Source organism: Anser anser, assembly GCF_964211835.1.
Source record: "Anser anser genome assembly, chromosome: 7".
Lineage (NCBI taxonomy): Eukaryota > Metazoa > Chordata > Aves > Anseriformes > Anatidae > Anser > Anser anser.
In genome coordinates this window covers 27,542,242-27,563,102 of record NC_139727.1, presented here as the reverse complement: position 1 = coordinate 27,563,102, position 20,861 = coordinate 27,542,242, and the positions used below count along the sequence as shown (strand labels likewise).

At 42.0% G+C, this 20,861-nt stretch overlaps 1 protein-coding gene across 15 annotated transcripts in view; it reads left to right on the top strand.

The window, feature by feature from the left end:
- The window catches only part of BTRC (beta-transducin repeat containing E3 ubiquitin protein ligase), a 119,048-nt gene that overhangs the window by 83,957 nt on the left and 14,230 nt on the right, over nucleotides 1-20,861 (top strand). For all 15 annotated transcript variants that reach the window (XM_083844793.1, XM_083844802.1, XM_083844791.1 and 12 more), the window contains 7 exons: nucleotides 5,607-5,838; nucleotides 9,992-10,178; nucleotides 14,474-14,570; nucleotides 15,445-15,582; nucleotides 16,025-16,143; nucleotides 18,496-18,745; nucleotides 19,407-19,525. In XM_083844793.1, coding sequence (XP_083700919.1) covers nucleotides 5,607-5,838; nucleotides 9,992-10,178; nucleotides 14,474-14,570; nucleotides 15,445-15,582; nucleotides 16,025-16,143; nucleotides 18,496-18,745; nucleotides 19,407-19,525 — 1,142 coding nt within the window. The remainder of the gene's footprint in view (nucleotides 1-5,606; nucleotides 5,839-9,991; nucleotides 10,179-14,473; nucleotides 14,571-15,444; nucleotides 15,583-16,024; nucleotides 16,144-18,495; nucleotides 18,746-19,406; nucleotides 19,526-20,861) is intronic.

The window sequence follows — 20,861 nt, the reverse complement described above, 5'->3', positions numbered from 1 at the left end:
CGTTCCCCGTCTGAGCGCAGCTTTACAGGCATCAAACCGAAACATCTCGCTGCCACCCTCGTACCTTTTAATCCCTCCGCTTTTCCCACACAGCTTCAAAATTCCTGAGCTTTGTTTGTGCTGCTGCTGAAACAACTAGTTTCGTGTTTGGATTCACTGTTGGTTTCTTAATGCGGTTAATCCTGAGGAATATTCAGGATATGTACACAAGCGTGGCTTTGCTTTCATTGTCAAGTTACCGTCTCCCCCCACTCCGGACACACACCTCCACTGTACCTTTCTTTGTCATCCAATTGCTCGTTTTTTTCCCCCGTGTCTTTTATCTTGTGAGTAAAGTTTGAGCAGTACGCAGAAAGTTAACTGCCTGGAGTCTTTTAAATATAAGTAACACGCACCCAGTAATAAGCTGTCGGTTGTTTTTTTGCTGCCTGCAAAGAAACATAAACACAGCGCTCATTTCTGGCAGGTTTTTACTGTCAGAGTTTCTCCTATTATATTTATCTTACAATTTGCCAGGGGGTGAAGTTATTAAGTTTTAGCAGCAGCCATCGATCAAGTTCACAAGTTAACACGATAAAGGCTCTGTGCCGCTCCGATCCGGGAAAATGATGATCCTCACTCGGTAATTAACTAAATGAGAAAGTTAAATCTTACTTGAGAGCTGGGAGAGATGAAAGAGAGGTGTTTGTCAGTTTCTCAGTGGAAATTAGAAGCAGTTTTCTGCAATTCCCTAAGCTGCTGCTCTGTCATATTTTACATAAGCACTGGGAAAACGTCTTGTAATTAGTGCTGTCATGGAGGATTTTTTTTGCTGAAGGATGTTGGAATAATTCATTAGATTATCAAGAAAGGCTTGTGTCCTGAAATGATTAGCACAGTGAAATTTAAACCATTAACGATAACAAGTTTAGAGCTTGCTGCAGTGCAGAGGCACCCGGGGTATGTCTGTGCCTATTTCAATCATTTCTTATAATTAAACATTATGTCCTCTTTTTTCCTCCCCTTCACTAAGACCCATCCAAAATTCCTGTTAAGGTGGCTCTGTCTAGATCAGTGACTTAACCACAACTGGCAGTGCAAGCAGCTGGAGGTGAAATGCTGCAGCTGCAAATAAGCTGTAGAAGACATCTACCTGGGTCGGAGTCTGCAGCCCCAGTGAGTACGGGGAGGAAGGGAGGAAACCCAGTTTGACCTGTTGGGACTGGGTTGTCAGGGGGAACTCCCTTCATTTCATCTGGAAAGAAGCTCAGTGAGAAATTTGTGGTGGTGACCTAAGCTCTCGCTCTTTGTAGAGCTCCAGCATGAAGATGTCTGGAAGGTTCAGCACGTCCCAGCCTTGCTGGGATTAAGCCACACGTGATACTCTAGGAAACAGCTTCTATTTTTCTTAAAAGAGATCTCCTCTTAACATCAAGAAATGTATAATCTGAATTCATCCACACTGTGCAAAGTGCCTTAATAAAATCCTCTGCGATAATTAGAAGATGTTGTGTTTTTTAATAAAAAAAATCAAAGTTTTGACCTTTAGTACAGGTGGTAAAACACTATTTAAGGCCTATGCCATGATCAGAGAACTGTGCTGGTGCTTTTTTTTTTTTCCCTGTGCTTCAGAAGGATTCTTAGCCCCCCTACTGAACAAAAACAAAAATAACCTTGGTTGTCATACGTGGGTTACAGCTGTGATATACCACAGCTATTTTGTTTTATATGCAAAGCAGCAGATTTATCCAGGCTTTATTTATCTGTGCTGAAATATGGCACCTTCCTATAGTCGCGAACGATTATTTAGATTAAAGTCCTTTCATATATTAGTCCTCTTCTACTTCACTGGGCATACAAATGTGCTTTGTGTTAAATGTAGCCATTTGGAGAAATGGTCTTGTAATTATGGGCTGCAATGGAGCATAGTACATAGATCCCTGAGCTAGTACCAACCTGAGGCAGGCAGTCCCCTGGGTTTCCCAGCACGGCCTACTAGCTCGGGCACACCGTTGGAGGAGGACACCTCGGCTGTCCTTGCAGATGGGTTGGCATGTCCAGAGCCACCCTGGGCATCGCCGAGCCCTCACTTACCAGGGGTTTGTGAAAGGGAAGCACAAAAAGCTTTCTCTGTTCCAAGCTAGTAGTTTGCTGTGTTGCACCCAAGCGTTCTCCCGGGGTGCCAGACTACCAGTGCTTATTCTTCTTTGCCACTTCTGGAGGTGAAGTTTATAAAAAGCATAATATGCTTTATATTTATATTCATGTTTGGATGAATATTGAACCTAGCAGTGTGCATGGCCTGTGGGGTGGTTCTCGCCTCGTCAGGCTAGGCCTGGCTGTGGTACCAGGAGCAGGAGGAGGCTGTAGGCCATCGCGTGCTCCAGGAAACACAAACTGCTGCTGTTCTGAGGTGGTTTGCAATGAACTGGAGGCAGTTGATCAGAAAGGTTGAGTCATCAGGGTTTATTAGGAAGCCAAATCGATTCTCTTGCTGCTTGTAACCGGTCCCCCCCCCCCCCCCAGTGCTTTAATAATACAGATGCTTGATGTCATTGTTTTGTTGTTCCTTTTTTTTTTTTTTTTTTTTTTTTTTTAATAACAGGCCTTTTTCACTGAACCCCCCGTGGGTTTTCAGGAATCTTCAAACTGAAGTTTTGGAATTTTCTTCTCAACTGTAGCTACAGACGGTCTGGGGGAGGCATGGGTGCATGCATTGCAGTCGCATGATTTTGGAGCCTTGTGAGTTCATCTGTCTTATCTGCAGAACCGGTGTGTTTGTGGTCTGCCCTGTCTGCCTGGTCCTCTGCCTTTATAGACCACAGGACCTGCTGGGCATGCCACAGCTAGCTGTGGGCTTGTCCCTGCTCCTTTCGATGGCAAACTGGGACGGGCAGGGGTGCAAACAGTGTCTCAAGCTGATATTGTCACATGTGGCCAAAGTAGAGCACACAGAGCTACAAACACATTGTACTGCTCTCCACTAATTTGGACATACTCACTGTAACACATAGAGTGCTTTTCTTAGCAGATCCACTATATCAGCCTAGAGTTTGACTTCAGGTTACAAGTTGGTCAATAGGCTCTTTAATTTACTCATTATTCCTGCCCCAGAGGCCTGTATTCACTTGGGATGTACGCAAGATGACTTGCTCCCACCTAAGCCATCTGTTTTTACACACACATGAGCCATTAGTTGATTTTTTTACAGATGTTGCAGCTTCTATTTGATACCCCAGGCTGACATTTTAGAGGTAAGTGGGGAGCTGGAGGTTGCTGTGAAAAGGGTGCTCAGGAGGCAAGCAAGGGCCAGAAGCTGGTGCCACCCCATGAAAGCACAAGTTGCCCCTTTTGTGGTCTGTGCACATCAGCTGTCTGCTCTGCTGCCAGCTCAGCATCATGTAAGACTTAATCTCTCACATTAAAAGGCAGAGGTATAGGCTTTTAAAAAATGTTTTGTTGAGACAGCCTATTGTAAGATTGACTTCACGGCAAAGAAAAAAAAAGAGGAGTTCAGTGACATCAAGCTTGTAGAAAGAACATCTCTCCTCCGTCTTAATCCAGCATTTTTATGGGGGTGTCTGTTTTGCAGGCAGCTTAACTGCAGCAGAAATGACCAGAATCCCCTAAGACCAATGTACAGGGCAGTCCATTGGTAATCGTTTTTTGCCAGGCTGTTGCTAGCTGTGGACTTCGCTAGGAAAACTCCAGTCTTTCACACCAAGGATGTCATTCCCACAGTCCCTTTAGAGATTTCTCTACATAAAAAGTTGCCCCAAAAGAAAGTATTTCTTTCCTGCTGCCCAATAGTGCACTGGTTTGTGACTCACTTGCAGTCAGTGCTGTCTGTGTGGTGACCAAATGAAGTAGTGTAGATCAGTCATAGGCCGTGTCTTACGTGGTCTTACTCAACACACACGCAAGTCTGCAGGGAGGAGTGGGGATAAAAGTAAGGTTGAAAACACTGAGCTGCACAATTAAGCATGGGTGATATGATCTCCACGTTTCAATTCATAATACCAAAATAGAAAAAAATGCTTGTTAAAAATGGCAGCTAATTTCTGTACAAGAAAAAATCTGTCCAGATCTGATGGAAATGCTGAAATTTGGGTGGATTTGCACTATAAAATGGAATGTAAATGATCAATAGTTAGGTAGATTTTCAAATTACAATGTTTTTGGTGTTCTGAAGTCAGGATTGCTAGCAGGACAGGGGGTTATTGAAGTACAGGAATTCTTTTCTCCACAGCAACAATGAATTCCTGCTTTCTAAACCCAGCTTTGATAACTAGTTTCTGTGGTCTCAAAACATGTTTCAGCACTTGCTGGGAAAAGTTGTTTGTTCTTATTTTTTCTTTTTCTTTCCCTGTAAAATGAGTTAATCCATATTTTTCTTTTAGATATCATTTCAGACATTTAGGTATTCATTTTTTCCTCTGAAGTCAATGAAGTCTAGAGAGGTTGCTGCCTGGAATTGTCATCGTACAACAGAAATATGGCACCCCTAAATCAATGGTTTACGTATTTCGGTGTCTGTAATTTGTTTCGAATTATTTGATAATTAATAGAGAATTTCTAAATATATTTTGCAAATAAAAATGATTATTGACTGGTATTGTAACACTATTTGATGTTAAGTATTGGAGCGAAAAAGAGAAAATCACATGTTTTTGGTGGGATATAGTAGGAAAATGAGAATTGTCACAGGGTGGGTGCTGTACAGGAAAGTCTTTGCAGCAACATTGGACTTGCTTTGGCTAAATGTGTACCCGTAGTATGTATTCCTAGACTGGAGAGATAAAGAAGTGAGTTTGTAGGGATAATGAATCCTAAAAAGAAACAAAAGTCTTGATTTATCATTTAATAAACTATCTGACCTGTATGGGAAAAAATAATTTCCCAATAAATGGTTAATATTTCTTGGACAAAGGATATTCCTGCAATGCAAAATGTGCACTTTCCTTCCAGTTAAATTGTTTAGAAAGCAGAAATTACATCTTGCTATCAAGTAGTAAATTGAAATGTCAGTGTTTTGTATTGTCCCTGAAACTCTTTGAGTTGAGCCTTTCTGACGAGATATTAACAATGCTCAGAAAGTTTAAGATCTTTCATTCTGCGAAGGAAGTATGTCACATATATCAGGGTGTGTTTTAGCTGGCTTTACTCTCGGGGTATAATTTTGTACTTGAAAGAAGTATAATCCGTTTCTTTCTCATCCATTTCAGGCGTTTCCTATGAATTGTAGCAGCAGTCCATTCTTTAGAAGAAAATACAAGTGCATTTTTCTGTTAGTGCATTGACATAACTGGTAACTGCAGATTAGGAATCCAAATGCATCTTACTGTCTGCAAGGTGTAAATAAAATTGTTTTTATTAAATTGGCACTCATGGTTTCCCATCTAACCAGTCCTTCATGTGCAGCTCAGACATGAACCAGTACCTTGTCCTGCAGGGGTTACAGCTCACCGTGACAGCACTCCGACTGACAGCAGCAAATGAGATACACAGTCTTGGCCAACTTTATGTATCAGAGTGTTTTTTCCTTCTGTTATCTTTAAAAAAATAATCATAAAACCACCTGAGCTTCTTTTCTTATTAATCATTTGGGTTTTTCTTTCCTTTCACAGACGAAACTTGCCAATGGCACTTCCAGTATGATTGTGCCCAAGCAAAGAAAACTGTCTGCAAGCTATGAGAAGGAGAAGGAGCTCTGCGTCAAGTATTTTGAACAGTGGTCCGAGTCTGACCAGGTGGAGTTCGTGGAGCACCTCATCTCCCAGATGTGTCACTACCAGCACGGACATATAAACTCATACCTCAAACCCATGTTACAGAGGGACTTCATCACCGCACTGCCAGGTATTTCTGCAGGCAGAGGAAGCTTGTTCCTCCGTCTTGTCTTCCAGAAAACTGTTCCCCTTGGCTTCCTGTGACTTTGGCCAGCCCTGCTGAAGAGGTCTCTTCAAGGGTCAGCTTGCAAAATAGATGATAACTTTTGAATGAAAAGTTCCATACCAATGCAAAATATAGGAACATTTTGTTTTGTATTCCTACCATCTCTCAAGGCATGATCTAATAGATCTAATACCAACATGATTTGGCTAGGAATAGTTCTTACGTGTATCTTAAGGAGAGTCATCACAAGCCACAGGACAGGTAGTTGTGCTCATAATGCCCACAACGATACATTAATAACCAAAAAACTTAAATTAAAACTACATAGCTGTGTGAAGAGAGGAGTTTCCAGTCATTTGATCATTCTTCAGAAGGGATTTCTCAGCCTGAAATCAAAATAAGATGGAAAAAAAGATGGAAAAAACATGTTTAACTCTGAATTGTACAAAGCATGAAGGCAGTGCAGGAGTTTTGCTATGATGTTAAGTATGCAGACTCTGGATTTTTAAGCTCATTGTGGCCAGTAATCAAATGGTTGTTGTAGCATTAAAAAAAAATATCTTAGTTATGCTAAGTACCTTCTTTATGTTAGTTTTTAGTAGTCCAGTGGCAATAATCGCATGTACTTAGAGCAGCATTATAACTTGTGGAGCTGTTCTGTTTCAGGAAAACAGAGAGTACTTTGAAAGTGCATTGGTTTCCCCAGTTTTAAAGTGGAAGTATGCATACAGTTAGCTACACGATTTTTCCAGGTCTTCCTCCACAAAATTCCACCAGAGCAAGCCAATACATCTAATTTTCACTTGTTTAATTTCGTGCTACAACCTTTTTTGTGAACTTTTTGGGCAAATACTAGAAATATTTTCACAGGCATCCAAAATTTCCCAGCCATACCGCATTTGTTGGTGGTCTTTTCACACTTACTCAGGAGGCAGCTCTAGCTTTGAATTTTGGTATATCCAAGTGCAGAATAGATAAGAATTAGGCAGCTAATATCTGAATATATGAACAGTTGTGGGAACCGTGTGCTCGAAGAAAGCACAAGTGTCAATTTGCATATTTTCAAAGTGCTAATGTCCTAGTGAATATAGTGAACATATATATTTCTCTCTAAGGGAGAAAATGAATGACAAAGAACTGTAGTGGCTCAGACTGCAGTCTGGGAGGTGCAGAATGTCCTTGGTATAGGCAGGTTTCCAGTAAGGGTGGTGGGAAAAGGGAAGGTTCAGAAACTGCTGAGGAAAGAATGGTGAACCTAAAATTTTGAATTAAGTCAATAAAAAAAACTGAACTCTTTAAGTATTTTGTAGCTTTCTGAAATGTGCAAGTGTTCAGTACTCTGGTTTCTTTTTTACACCTTCATTCTCTTTCCTGCTCTCCCCTCAAGTAAATAAAACAATAAAGATACTCCAGAATCATGAGGCATCTTATCTCTGTCCTCCTAGTGCTGTCCCACAGAATGACCAGAGGTAGTTTTAGATCACGAGCAGACTTCACTACTATAGAGGAAAATTGGCTCAGAATGTTTTCCCAGTGCTTAGGACAGAATTAAGGTTGTTTGAAAAATACAGCTTAACTGCGTACTTAACAAACTTTGTTCCGTTTCTAAAAAAACCAAGGCCTTTGCTTAGCATTTCCAAGCTGTTTAACATTTTTTATGGGCAAAGTCATTTTATAAGGGTTTCATGTGTGAAATAACTGGAACATTCCTTTAACAGTTGGTTTGGAGGACTGAAGGGCTAATCGTGTTTCACATTAGTTTAGCAAAAGCTTTTGTGCAAGGAGATTTTTTTAAGAAAGCAGTGCTCCAGTAGATATGTGGCTCACATAATAATAAAATTATTTCTGTTTGCTGCCAGGCCAAGATAGCTCTGCCCTTCCACTTACCATAAATGTGGGAAGAGGAGGCCAAAACATCAGTATTTCTTTTTGGCAAAGAATCTGTCTAGGATCAAAAGCATGACTTACAGTGATGGAAACCTAAAGTAGTTACGACACCTCAATACAGCTAGGCTTAAAGTAAAGCTCCTGAATATCCAGAAGGGGCAGGTGGGTCAGAGACAGAATTGTGGGTGTGGAATACTGTCCCCACTTCATGCAGCGTAGCCTTGCTTCCTAAAGCCACTAATCTGTTCCCCATATAAAATAATTTCTTGCGATTGTGCTGCTTACGTAAAAAGGCCAGTGTGGATGCTACATGGGCTGGCATTTTTAATGTCCTGGTGGGTGGCTGTCTGTTTCCCCACTGGAAGCAACACAGATTGGGAAAGCAAATATGCTGTTTCCACCCAGGAGAGAGCTCAGGACTGCAGGCATCAAGGGTGGGGAAGGAGGGGAGCACAATTGTTCACATCTGCCCTACTAAATTGTGGAATTCGTGCAATTTCCACCTCAGGTTCACCAAAATATCTCTCTCTTTCCACGAGTTGCTGTAGTGTCAATCTAAATTTACAAACACTTCTTTTTTAAGAGAGTGTTTCATGTAATGGCTGTATATATCTTTTCAGATTAAATACATAATAAAGGCTGCTGATGCTTTTATTTTGCAGGTTGACATCTAATTTTGCACCTATAAAGATAAGAAATGTCAGGCTTCTTTCTGCTCTCTCTGGCTGTGCGTGGAATCATTCCCGTGCATTTTTTGCTCTGTGAATGGAAGCAGAAAAGGCTGGGCAGAAAGTCTCACCGAGTGTGTTTATAAACTCAGGATGTTTGAAAGGAGTGAGGAGACGTGCTGAGTTTCCTTGTTATCGTGTGCCAGGAGATAATTTTGAGATCTTTCAGTTAACGAAACCAAACAAAGGTTGGGCCTTTTGTTTCTTACGAAGTCTAATAAGAATCAGCTGATTGCCCCCAGTTTGGGCTGCTGACGTGTGGAGATGTGACTGTACAACTGCATTTGCTGCTTTTTCTTTGTCACTGACAAGCAGGGCCTGGTCTTTGAGGCCGTTGTTTTAAAAGCAAGAAAGGACGTATTTAACGGTGTCCCAGATGTGAACTGGAAGGGAGACGCATGTAATACCCATCTGCCGTGCTTCCTTTTGGGTTGGTCTGGACATGATGCCTGAGGGGTAGTGGGGTCTCAACCACAGCTTTGACAAAGCCTCCGAAATGTGACCCGTGAAGTGGGATGACGCCTTGACACTGTCTCACTCAGGAATTCAGCAGCCTCAAAGACAAGTTGTATTTACGCAACATCTCATTTAAAAGGCATCTTATTTTTCTGATGTCTTGCTGGTGATCACATCTGAACGTGTGAGGGCACGTTTTTGCTGGGCCCATCCCTCTGGTTACAAAGCAGAGCATCCCCTTGCTGCCCCCAGTGCAGCGATGTCTCCTAGTTGCAACCGAGGCTACAGAGCCATGCCCTGAAATTGTTGCTGGTCGCTGGCTTTTTACTCATCTGCTCTACATTTTCCTCCAGCCGTGTTGAAACAAAGCCAGTCCTGGTATTCGCACTGGAAAATATTTGCAAATTATATAATTTTGGTGCATATTTTCCCTCCACCCACTGAAATGGATGAAGCTAGCAAACCTGCTTCACTTTCTCCTCAGCCAGCCTCTTCTTCCCTCTCCCCTTGTCTGTACATCTGCATATCTTTCCCTCCCCCATGTCTAAAGGTACCACTACCCTTCAGGGCACACATTGGGAATATATATTTTTTTCTTCATTACGTTTAAAAGCTACTGCTTTAGCAAAAACAGCTTTTGAGCCGTTGGAACATGAGAACAGCTGTAGCAGTGAGATGAGAAATGGTCCTAATATAGAGAGATTTTGGGGGCTGCGTCGCTGAGTTGGAAATGCCATCCATAGAATATCCCCCTAGTGCTAAAACCCATCGAAATAGATTGGAATGACTTCTTGGATTCTTTATTATTTTTAATGACTTGTTGTGTTATATCCAAAGGAAGTTGGAGAACGCTGTTCACTCCTGAACTTAGCCACAAATGCTCATCTGTGCATTTGGTCCAGCTCTGCATGCAGAAGAGTAGCTGGAAAGGGATGGGGAAGAGAGCGCATCTTTGTACTAGTAAGGGGAGTTGTTTTAAACTGCACAGCTCCCAAACAAATAATGCTTTTTTTTTCTTCTTTTTTTTCTTTTTTTTTTTTTCCTAGCTCGGGGATTGGATCATATTGCTGAGAACATCCTGTCCTACCTGGATGCCAAATCGCTGTGCGCCGCTGAGCTGGTGTGCAAGGAGTGGTACCGCGTGACGTCGGATGGCATGCTGTGGAAGAAGCTGATCGAGAGGATGGTCAGGACAGACTCGCTCTGGAGGGGGTTGTCGGAGAGGAGAGGATGGTGAGGGAACTGCATCTTCACCTCTTTTGCCCCCATTTAAGACAGTAGGTGCCATGTGTTTCAAACCATGTTTGAAGAGGCGTACGTAGCACCCTGAAACAACATGTTGGTCCCAAACCCCACAAACCTAAACCAAAATTCAGGGGTTGGGGAGTCGGGGCATCATTTGGCTGTGCAGGCAATGTGGGGGCTTGTTCCTCACTTTCCTCATCTGATGATGCTCTTATCCCACTGTGACGAGTGAGATACACAGACTGCGATTTTTACGCCCAGCTGTCATTCGGTTCAAATTAAGAAGCTGTGTACGCCCCGGGGAACACTAAACTAGTCAGCAGTTCAGAGCAGAAGAGCTTTTTTAGGGGTGGCAGTGGGGCAGCATGTGCTATGAATTAGTTCTTTCCTGATAGGTCTGTTTGTTTTCCTCAGCAGATTTTCACTATTAGATATCTGTTTAATTTTCAAACTGGAAGCTGAGGGTAGGTACCACGGAGAATAGGGGACTTTAGAAATGCAGATAGATTAGTTAATAATCAGCTGGAATAGCCTTACTACAATGTGGGTCTCACTCAAGTTTGAAGCTGCTCTGTTAACATTTCATTAGAACTTTCCCTCTCAGGGGTACGTCCTTTAATACATAATTTTCTTTTCCAAGGGTGTCCCTAGGATGTTGGCAGAAAGGAAGCTGGGTATGAATATTTCATAAACAAGATAAAAGTGACAGCTCAGGCATTTTGGTTGCCATTAAAAAGAAAAAGATACAGAGTTGCAAACAAAGACTCCCGTTTCATGCTTAGTTTTGTTCTACTGTTTGTCTCTGGGAGTAAAGGCAAGTAAATCAGGATTGTGAAATGTCTTTTAAAAATAAACACAATGTTCATCAGCTTCTACTAGTGTAACGTTTGTAAGGAGTGTAAAATAAACACAACCAAGACAGTGTTAACTTTTGCATCCCTTTTAGTGTCTTGTTCTCTTCAGGACTTCTATTTTTGCTCTGTGTTGTTGAGGTCAGAGTAAGTCAGAAGAGGACCTTGGGAGGCTATTTAGTCCCTCCTGTGTCCCAAAGGCAGAATGAGCTTTCTTTAAGTCATTCCAGAGATGTTCATCTAACATGTTCTTAAAAACCTCTGATGGAGATCCCCTGTGCCTTGCACGGGCAAGCAATGCCACTGTTTCAGTAACGTCACTGCTTTCCTAATATCTAGATTTTCCTAAAATCTAGGCACAGTCTTCCTAGCTACAGTTCAGCACATAATATTTAACCTACACAGACACAGAGGACAATTTCTCGTTTTTGTTTCTCATTTTACTCATTCTTTTATATGGTTGGGAGATTGTTGCTTCCTATATATAGGATGCACTAACCAACCCTCATCCTGTGTTTTCTCGTCCTCTTGTCATTCTTGGTTGCCTCTGTTGAGACTCCCTGCAGTCACTCTGCTCCTTTTTTGGAGGATGGAGCTGCACCCAAGCTGGGTGTCTTCCTCCTGCTCAGGCATCACCAGTGTCTAGTGGTGTGGGAAGCACTGCTTTCCTTGCCTTATGGAGGACACTGCATTTTATGCTTTCCAGTAGCACATGCGCTTTTTTAAACAGTGATAGAATACTGTTATATAACATTTAATTACCTCTTCTGTGGAAGTTCTGCTCAGCTATTATTCCTCATCTTGCATGCTTATGATATTACTAAGTGGTGAACCTGGCACTTGTCCTTATTGAGTTAGATTCCATTTACTGTTTAGTATTTCTCTGTTTTGTCAGGAACATTATGAGTTTCAGCTTGTCCTCCAAAGCGCCTGTAGCTTCTCCCAACTTTACTGTCATTGGCCATGTAGTAAACATACTCCCTGTTCCATTCCTTGTCATTATTGAAAATGTTTAATAATGACAGATCTAGGACAGACTCTATGCAAGATCCCAGTTGCCTTCCTTTATTTTTTGAGTGCACCATTTGTAAACTCTGCATGCCAGCCATTTGTGTGTCCACCCTTGAGCACTTCCACCAAGATCATACTTCTCTAGCTAACCTGAGAATGGCCTGTGAGAAGAAACTAAATCTAGTTGACATGATTTGTTCTGGACTGATCAATTTGGCTGTTGCCTGTCAGCTTGTCATCTTCTAGGAATTCATCTAATTGACTGTGTGCTGTAGTACCAGCAGTCTGTGATGTTGAGCTGGACTGTCCACCATTTCCTTGGGTCTGCCTTATCCCCCTTTTTAAAATATAAGAGCTACAATTGTCTTTTTCTTGTTCTCTGGAACTTTATTCATTCTCCACATCTTGGAGATAATAGCTGATAGTTCTCAAGTTGTTCCCTCCATATTGCAGAAATAATATTAATACCCATTACTAGCCACAGAGACTGACATTAAAAAAAAAAAAAGGTTGCAAAATCCTTCTTATCTCAAAGGACAGTCACACCATGTTATTGGACCTCTTTCTCAGGTTTTTCTGACTCCTCTAGAGCAAGTTGTGCCACATCTTTCAGACTGCCCTCTGATTAGCTCTAGAAGATACAGCTGAGGCATGGCAGGGTGGTAGAGGACCGGTATTACTTGCTTAGACCTCCTCACTTTGCATGTGGACTTGCTAATTTCAGCATTTGCAGCTTCTGGTTTACAACAGAAACACCCAGTTCTGCAGCACCTCGCTGACATCTCGTCAGGGAGCAGTAAGGGTTACACAGATTTAGAGAAAAATTAAACAGAAGCCCAAAATCTGGGTACTATTAAGCCCATCTGAATACTTGATTGAGTTGGCTGGTCATCAAAAGCTGCCAACAATAGTTCCTTTTGTCACAGAGCCTTAGCGCAGCAGTCACTGGGATGCCATGGAAATTCTAAACAGTGCCTTAGCTGACCTCGAAACAACTGGCTCTACATGCAGCAAGACATAGCTTATAGGTAACACCAAGACCTTGTAATAGTATAGTTGGAAACAGTTGACAGGTTTTCAGGCAAATAGGCTTATATACAAATTGTCCTAGACCTACGCCAAGCCTTCCAGGGTGTGCTGTAGGTTATTATGCACATCTCCAAAGCATTTTTGGTCTGCCAGGGCCAATAATTTTAATTTTCTTGCGTGCATTTCCTGACTGGGTCATGTAAGGATCCATCTTGTTGGTGGTTTGCCTGCATCCAAGTGTACCTTCCTCACATATATTTGTCCCCAAATGAGGGGCTGCTGATGGTTCCCTTGTCCAAAGTAGAAAGCAGCTTTCTCTCAAATTGAAGGTAGTTTATTTAAAGAATTGTCAAAAATTCTTTTCTTTAGCATTTGTTTAGTTCTCAGTCCAATAGTGTACCTACCCACTTACAACCTAAGAGTTTCTGTTCACTGTTGTGATTTCCCTAGTACAGATTTTGCCCAAAGTCTAGCAGGACAGCTAAAGTACAGCCTCTCAAATGAGTTTCAAGGTATACCGTATGGAAAGGACAAGAAAGAAATGCACAAGGAAGTATTGAGCAATTAATTATGCCATAATGGAGCAAGAGAGGGAGAAGCGGAGAGCAGGCCCGGTATAAACTCGGTGCCTCTGATGCCAGGATTACACTCGGAGGCATTTGTGCCTCTCTCCATTTTGTGAGGCATGTTGCCAGGCAGAACAGCAGTTAGTACGCCCATGGTGGGGTTTACTAGCTTCCACACCGTGTTTGGTGGCTTCTTAACTTCAGGATGAGGAATTAAAGTTTTTTACACAGCAGGTAGTGATTGCCGTTTATGGATTTTTTTTGTAGCAAAAATCTAGCTTGGGATATGAGTATTCCAAATCAGTGTTGAAATGAGGAAGGCACCACAGATGAAGTGTTGCTTACCAAAATGCAGCAATAGCAGTAAAATGTCCGTGTACCAAAACTGATGCTGTTCCTGCTACTGCAGATCAAAGCAGGCCTTGAGTGCATCGTGAATTTGAGGGTTCCTTGGCTTCTCTTCATTTTCTTTGTATCCTTTGTTTTAAAGGTGACCTCTGATGTGGCTGTGTGTATAGTGGGTATGAGCCATTCTCACCTCCTATTGAGTTGAAGGGATTCATGTCCAAAACAGATAGCAGATTTTCCTTCCCTGAGTGAGTAGGAACTGCTTTTCCATGAATTTTTCAGTGTCTAAATGCAACACGAACATGTTGCAGGGCAAACAAACAAGGAACCACCCTGTCTTGCTGAGTAAATGAAGTTCGAATATGAACGTTTGTGTGCTTTTCAACAGTGGTTACCCATGTGTAAAATGCCAGGAAGACCTTCCTCCAAAATGCTGAAACATGCTTTCTGTTCAATGGGAGTGTTCTTTGTCTTCCAGGGGACAATACCTATTTAAAAATAAACCCCCTGATGGCTCTGCTCCACCCAACTCCTTCTACAGAGCACTTTACCCCAAAATTATACAGGACATAGAGGTAAGGAATAGCTTCCAGGTGTGGTGTGGGTTTTTTTTTGTTTTGTTTTGTATTTTTTACAGCCTCCCTGATTTTCTCACAGTGCTCGAATTCTGAGAATATTTCATGCTGATGAAATAAGTATTTAATTAAATATGATGTGTCTATGTTTGTCCGGAGTTTGAAGATCTGGGCTACTTATAAATTCCCAGGCCTTCATCACTCCCTTAAACAGAGGGTGATTTGTGTTGTTCACTGAGCTGTTTACAGGTGGAGTCTGTATGGCTTGCACATCAGATGTCAGAGCAACACAGTACCATCTTGTCTTTCTCTGTTAACAATACTGTGCTCCATCCAGCTCAGATGAGATCTTATAAGGTGATACGGGGAAGTATCAGGAAATGAGCCAGGGAGAAAGTGCAATCCCAGGGAAACAGGAAGCAACTGGGCATTGTTGCCTTGTATTTAGTGGTGGGTAAATGCCAAATGCCATGTTCTAACAGTTTCCTAGTGGCAAAAGAGGTGCTCAGGTACTGTTGTAGCAGGTTTGCACAAGCCCTTAGCTAGAGCTCAGCTGAGACTTTCTCTGCAATTGTTTAGTTGTTAAATTACAGAGTTAAAAGTTGGAGACAGAAAATTACTTTAGGTCACTTCTCCCTCATCATTCCATACAGCACAGATGAGTTTAGCCATGATATTTATTCCAGGCCTCTTTGCCTGTTTAATTGGTTTTATCACGTGTTGCTTCTTCTGGAAAACTGTTAAGTCATTATATGGGCCTGACTGCAGGAATAAATGTAAATAAAAATATCTGATGTCTTCTCCAACAAAAATAAAGAAGAGAGAGTCCTGTGTTCTATATTTACTTCTCTTTTGTCTCCTGTCTCTCCTCAAGACAATAGAGTCAAACTGGCGGTGTGGAAGGCACAGTTTACAGAGAATCCACTGCCGAAGTGAGACGAGCAAAGGGGTTTATTGTTTACAGTATGATGATCAGAAGATAGTAAGTGGCCTACGAGACAATACTATCAAGGTGAGAACTCTCCAGAATGGCATGCCAATGGCATTTAACCAATCTGTTTTTAGTAACTTAGCCTTCTCCTTCACCCACCTCATACCTGAGCAGCTTGTATGCCTCTTACATTAGCCTAGAGACCCTCTTTTCTTCTTGAACTGAATTTGCTGGCAGAGTTTTTCACCATTAGTAATTACAGACGATGTAACTACTGTGTCCTGTACCTTGACAAGAAGGTAAGACCAGTGTTCATAGTAAACCCAGTAATATCAAAGATGTTAATGTGCTGTACCAAACAGCCCGTACGTGACTACAAAAATCAGCCCATGCCACTAAAGGTGTTCTCTCTGCAATATGGATGTCTGTGTTGTAGAAGAAACAGACCGGTCAGAGCAGGAAGTGCTTGAGGTATGATGAAAAGCTTACTTAGCTGTCTGTTTTCTAATGTTTGCTCTCCTAGATCTGGGATAAGAATACATTGGAATGCAAGCGAATTCTCACCGGACACACGGGTTCTGTCCTGTGCCTCCAATACGATGAGCGGGTGATCATCACTGGATCTTCGGACTCAACGGTCAGGTGTGTGCTTGTGATTTGGAGCTTTCCAGTTGCCTCAAAGAGCTCAGCCTTGCAAACTGCTGAAATTATCTTTTCTTAAACGTGTGCTGTTCAGTTAGTTCCATGAAGTAGTTCAGCACATTTGTTTAGGAGTGTACTGTCCTTGTTTATCAGATGTCCATGCAAGTGGCTGTCAAGGAGAAATGAGAACCTAAGCAAAGGTCAGTCAATGTTAAGATGATTTAGGAAGACCATTTGACATTTCACCAAGGTTTTGCATGTTCGGGCACTTCCTGAGAATGTTCTTAAATTCTCCATGAGAATAACGTTTTAAAGGTTGGTTGAAGTTCTCAAAGCAAGTTTGAAAGTTCAGTCATTCGTTGTCCCTTAATTTTAACAAATGAAGTGTGACTAGATCTCCTGTGAGTTTTAATTAAATTTCAGCATGATGATTTTTCCCACTCAGTCTTTCTAACCTTGTTTTCCCTCCAGTCTCCATTAAAAGGCAGAACACCTCAAGTCAGCACATGTGGTGCACATTTTCACTATGCAGATGTACAGTCCACTAGACATATTACAGGTTCCCAGAGAGTTTAAAACCTGCAGTGTAAATACAGGCACATTTGAATTAGTGAGTTGCAATATGAACTTGGACATGAAGAAGATGTCTGTCTTCTCCATGCTGTTACATATTCCTCTTTTTGTCAGAGTACCCACGATGCCCATGCAGTGAAGTTACAGATGACAAAAAGTTGTGCCAGTGGCCCTTTCTGAAGCTACTGCCATGTGTTCCTATGGCTGCAGGCTGCTCATGGTTATCACCAGGCTTGCATGTAAACTACTGCTGTTAAGCTAGTGACCATTAATTTTAGTTCCTTACATGTGATGTCTTGTGGTGCTGCTGGATTTTGGGATCCTACCATTAGCAGGAATTCAGACTTTCAGTGTGGGAGCTGTACTATGCTAAACACAGGTTGCAAAAGGAGATACTTATTTCTGTAACAAGCACTATCACTTTACATCTCAGGCCAGGCAGGCCAAATTGCAGACTGGCTACTTGCCCAGAAGTACTTCGTTTCCCACTGTATCTATAAATGTTTGTGCAGACCCCAGAGGCACATAGGATGCATCACTTTTATCCTTGGGTCTCCTCAGGAAGAGGGGCTTCGTCCAATAGGCAGTACAGATGGACTCTTAATGCTTCCGAGATCTCAGGGATGCACTTGTCCAGAGAAGTCAGTAGGTCTCCAGCTCCTGTTCAGTTTGGCAACCCTGTCTGCAAACTGCTTGTATGCTAATGGCTCAGGTCTTTAGTTTGTGATCTTTTTAACTTTGCATTTTGTAATTGGAAGTGTACTTTTCTTTCTCATTTATAATGCAGAAGTTGATGCGCTTCAGCTTCCATGCAATAGAAAATAAGACATTAGAAGTCTTTCTCACATCTTGCTTTTTCTCAGTGTATTGGCAGAGGAAAGTTTCAGCTTCTGCAGTGTCTGATAAGCCTGTTGATGCAGCCATTTTCTGCTCTCACATAGTATATCTGGGATACAGGTGTGCTAGTGCCAAAAGAAATCTCATTATAGAGGGCAAAAGAAGTTTGCAAACAGAACAGCCCAAAAGGAACAATTTTTAAGGCTTAAAATCTCCATTTCAAGTCCTAGAAGTTCTGTAGGAAGCATTTGTCTGACTTTTATCTTAAATTATCTTTCAGATGAAGCAGTTGGTTCCAATAATGTTAAATCAACATAAATGCTCTGTCTTAATTTGAGTGTTCAGCACATTCCTAGAATGTAGTTGTGCACCAGATACATTGCAGAGTAAATGCAATCCGTTGTGCAACTTGTGGCAATTACTTATATTTGTTTGAAAAGCATAATCTTATCTTCTGCTTCTGCATAAATTATCCTTTGAGTTGATAGTCCTGTGAGAGAAGTAAAAAATTAAACCTGTCTCTGAACTTCCTTCTTCACAGGTTGTGTTTAAGTACTCAGTGACTGGAAATGGAGTCTGGTAGGCTGACGTTACCAGGAAACATCAGTCCCTAGGGTTGTCAATCTCATACTTCTCCTCAGCACTAAATTCTCTTAATTAAAGAATGCTTTTTTTTTTTCTGGCTGGGTTGTTTTTATGGTGTTAACTGCATTGCAGGGTTTTTGGCTGCTGGACTGTCTCAACATATGCAAAATCAACAGGTTTATATAATATATCTTTTAATGAAATATTTAATAGATTTAGCTGTAACTTGTGCTGTTTGCTTCTCTAATATTGCTAGTGAGTTAATTACCTCTCCCCATCCCTTTCTCTCTCTCTGCAGAAAATCTACTGTACAGTTTTTTAACTCTCTCCTCTCTGGTTTGAAATTTGAAACTGCAGGGTGTGGGACGTGAATGCGGGCGAGATGCTGAATACACTGATTCACCACTGTGAAGCAGTATTGCACCTCCGCTTCAATAACGGCATGATGGTGACATGTTCCAAAGACCGATCCATTGCTGTGTGGGACATGGCCTCACCAACGGACATCACCCTGAGGAGAGTGCTAGTAGGGCACCGAGCTGCTGTCAACGTAGTGGACTTCGATGACAAATACATCGTATCAGCATCAGGTGACAGAACTATCAAGGTGAGGTATTTCAGAGGCTTTTTATTTGGGTATTTGACAATTAAGACCAGTGACCAGACAGGAAAGATGGTCTTTAGCTGTTATTTCACAAATCTTCCTTTAGAAGCAGTATTCTTCCTGCTGCTCACTTCCACTAGTCCCTCCTCCGCTGAGCTTGCAGAACTTGTTTACAGAGCTGTATGGCAAATCAGATCCAAGTGCGGATGTAGTTGAAAAAGGACTATTTTCCCTGTGTGCTTTTTCAACTTGACTGGTTCCATAATCTGTTTCAGCACTGGTCACACAAAGAGTTTTCAGAGAGGGCAGCATGGGGGCCAAAGCGAAGGTGAGTGCATAGGAGTCGCTTTAGTCTTACTGCTGTGATCCCAATCTGCAGCATTAAAACTGTGTTCCTGTCTAGACTAAATCATAGCCTGAGAGTGCTGAAGTCTGATTTTGGAAGCTAATTCTAATACAGTATGGCAAAAACCTGTGTACAGTGACCCAAGCTGCTAACAGTTGCAGGCTATAGTCACAAGTCATTGGAGGGGTAATTTTCCCAGTCTTAATGGTCATGTCTCCAATTAAGAACATCCTCAACGCACCTGTATGTCATACAGATACCAGCTTTTGTTAGTCTCTCAATAATTTTGCCTGTGTGGTTCCCCCCTTCCTGTCACAGGTATGGAACACTAGTACCTGCGAATTTGTGCGCACCTTAAATGGCCACAAACGAGGCATTGCATGTCTGCAGTACAGAGACAGGCTGGTAGTGAGCGGCTCTTCAGATAATACTATCAGGTGAGAGACACGGTCCCCACTGCAGATTCCTTTGCAAGCACGTTCTCCGATTCCCTGGGATGTGCGGAGGTTAGGCAACCGAAGTGCTCTGTACCCTTGTCTTCCTTGAAATATGCTTCCTTTGGTATAGAACATTGGGAACTACTGAAAAGAGATATTAGAAGTCTGGTTTACTGTGTTGTCTTTCATCCTCTATATCTCCAGAGTCCCATACTAATCAACAAGTTGCATTGCTCTGACAATTCTGGTGTATGAAAGAGCTGGCAAGTACCACTTTCTGTGATGTCCTCTTGTGATATTTTAATTGGGCTATGTGTCTAGTTAAAGGGGTCAGATTTGCTGTAAGAGGCATTTAATCCTCTGCAGAAATCCTCCTGGGCTCTGGCCAAACTCTTCTTGTGGTACTTGGCACTGGGTTAAGTTTGGAACAGCTGGTTTAGAGCATGAAGTTCAGTTTGCTGCCTTTTGCACTTCTCCAGCTGCCTTTGTTGCAATCCGAGATTTAACTCCTTCTGGTATCGTGAGCCAGGATTTCTCCCTACATCCTGCAGCTGCTGGCAGAGGGATGTCCCACTAATCTCTGGGTGTACTGAGCAAGCTTGAATAGTAGTGTAAGTCATGTAGGCGTATGGCTCTGTCATGCAAGCAGAAGGACGGGAAGCCTCCCTTTTGTCTTCACCATGGCTTTGAAGAACTGTGTGCCTTCTGATAAAATTTTAAAGCTGGACAAGGCTAAGCAGAAAGCTTTCACTTTCCGTGTCAGAAATTATTTCTCCTCAGTGAGTATGATTCATGCTGATGTTTGCCTGTGGAGTTTGCTTGCAGTACGCCACCTCACCCTGCTTTGCATTCTGGAAAATGGTGGTTCTTTGGTTGTTACTACCAGGTTGTTGTACCATATTTTAATACATGGCTGTTTGAAAGCATGACTCTCTGGGACTGCTCATAGAGCTGGGACTCCTGTCTGTTAATCAGGGGAATCAGTATTAATAGGCTTTGTGTAAGAACAGCACCATGTATGTAGTAGGAACTCCTGCACTTCAAACAGAAAAAATAACACTCTGCAACCGTACTGTGAAACTTGGTCTCAGAATTAGAGTAAGAAATAGTTAAATGCTACACCAGTTAGGGAAAGATCTAAAATATGACTTGTAATACTAACAAAAATAAATGTCAATGTCATGATAACACTACAGAGGAGTATGATTACTTTTATGCTTACATTGGACAAAATCCCTAGCTGACAGATAAATTGTGCTAGAATTCCAGGAATGTTGGCAGTGAATCCTAATGGAAGTCCAGTCTGGCAACTGTGTGGGCAAGGTGCAAGGCTTAC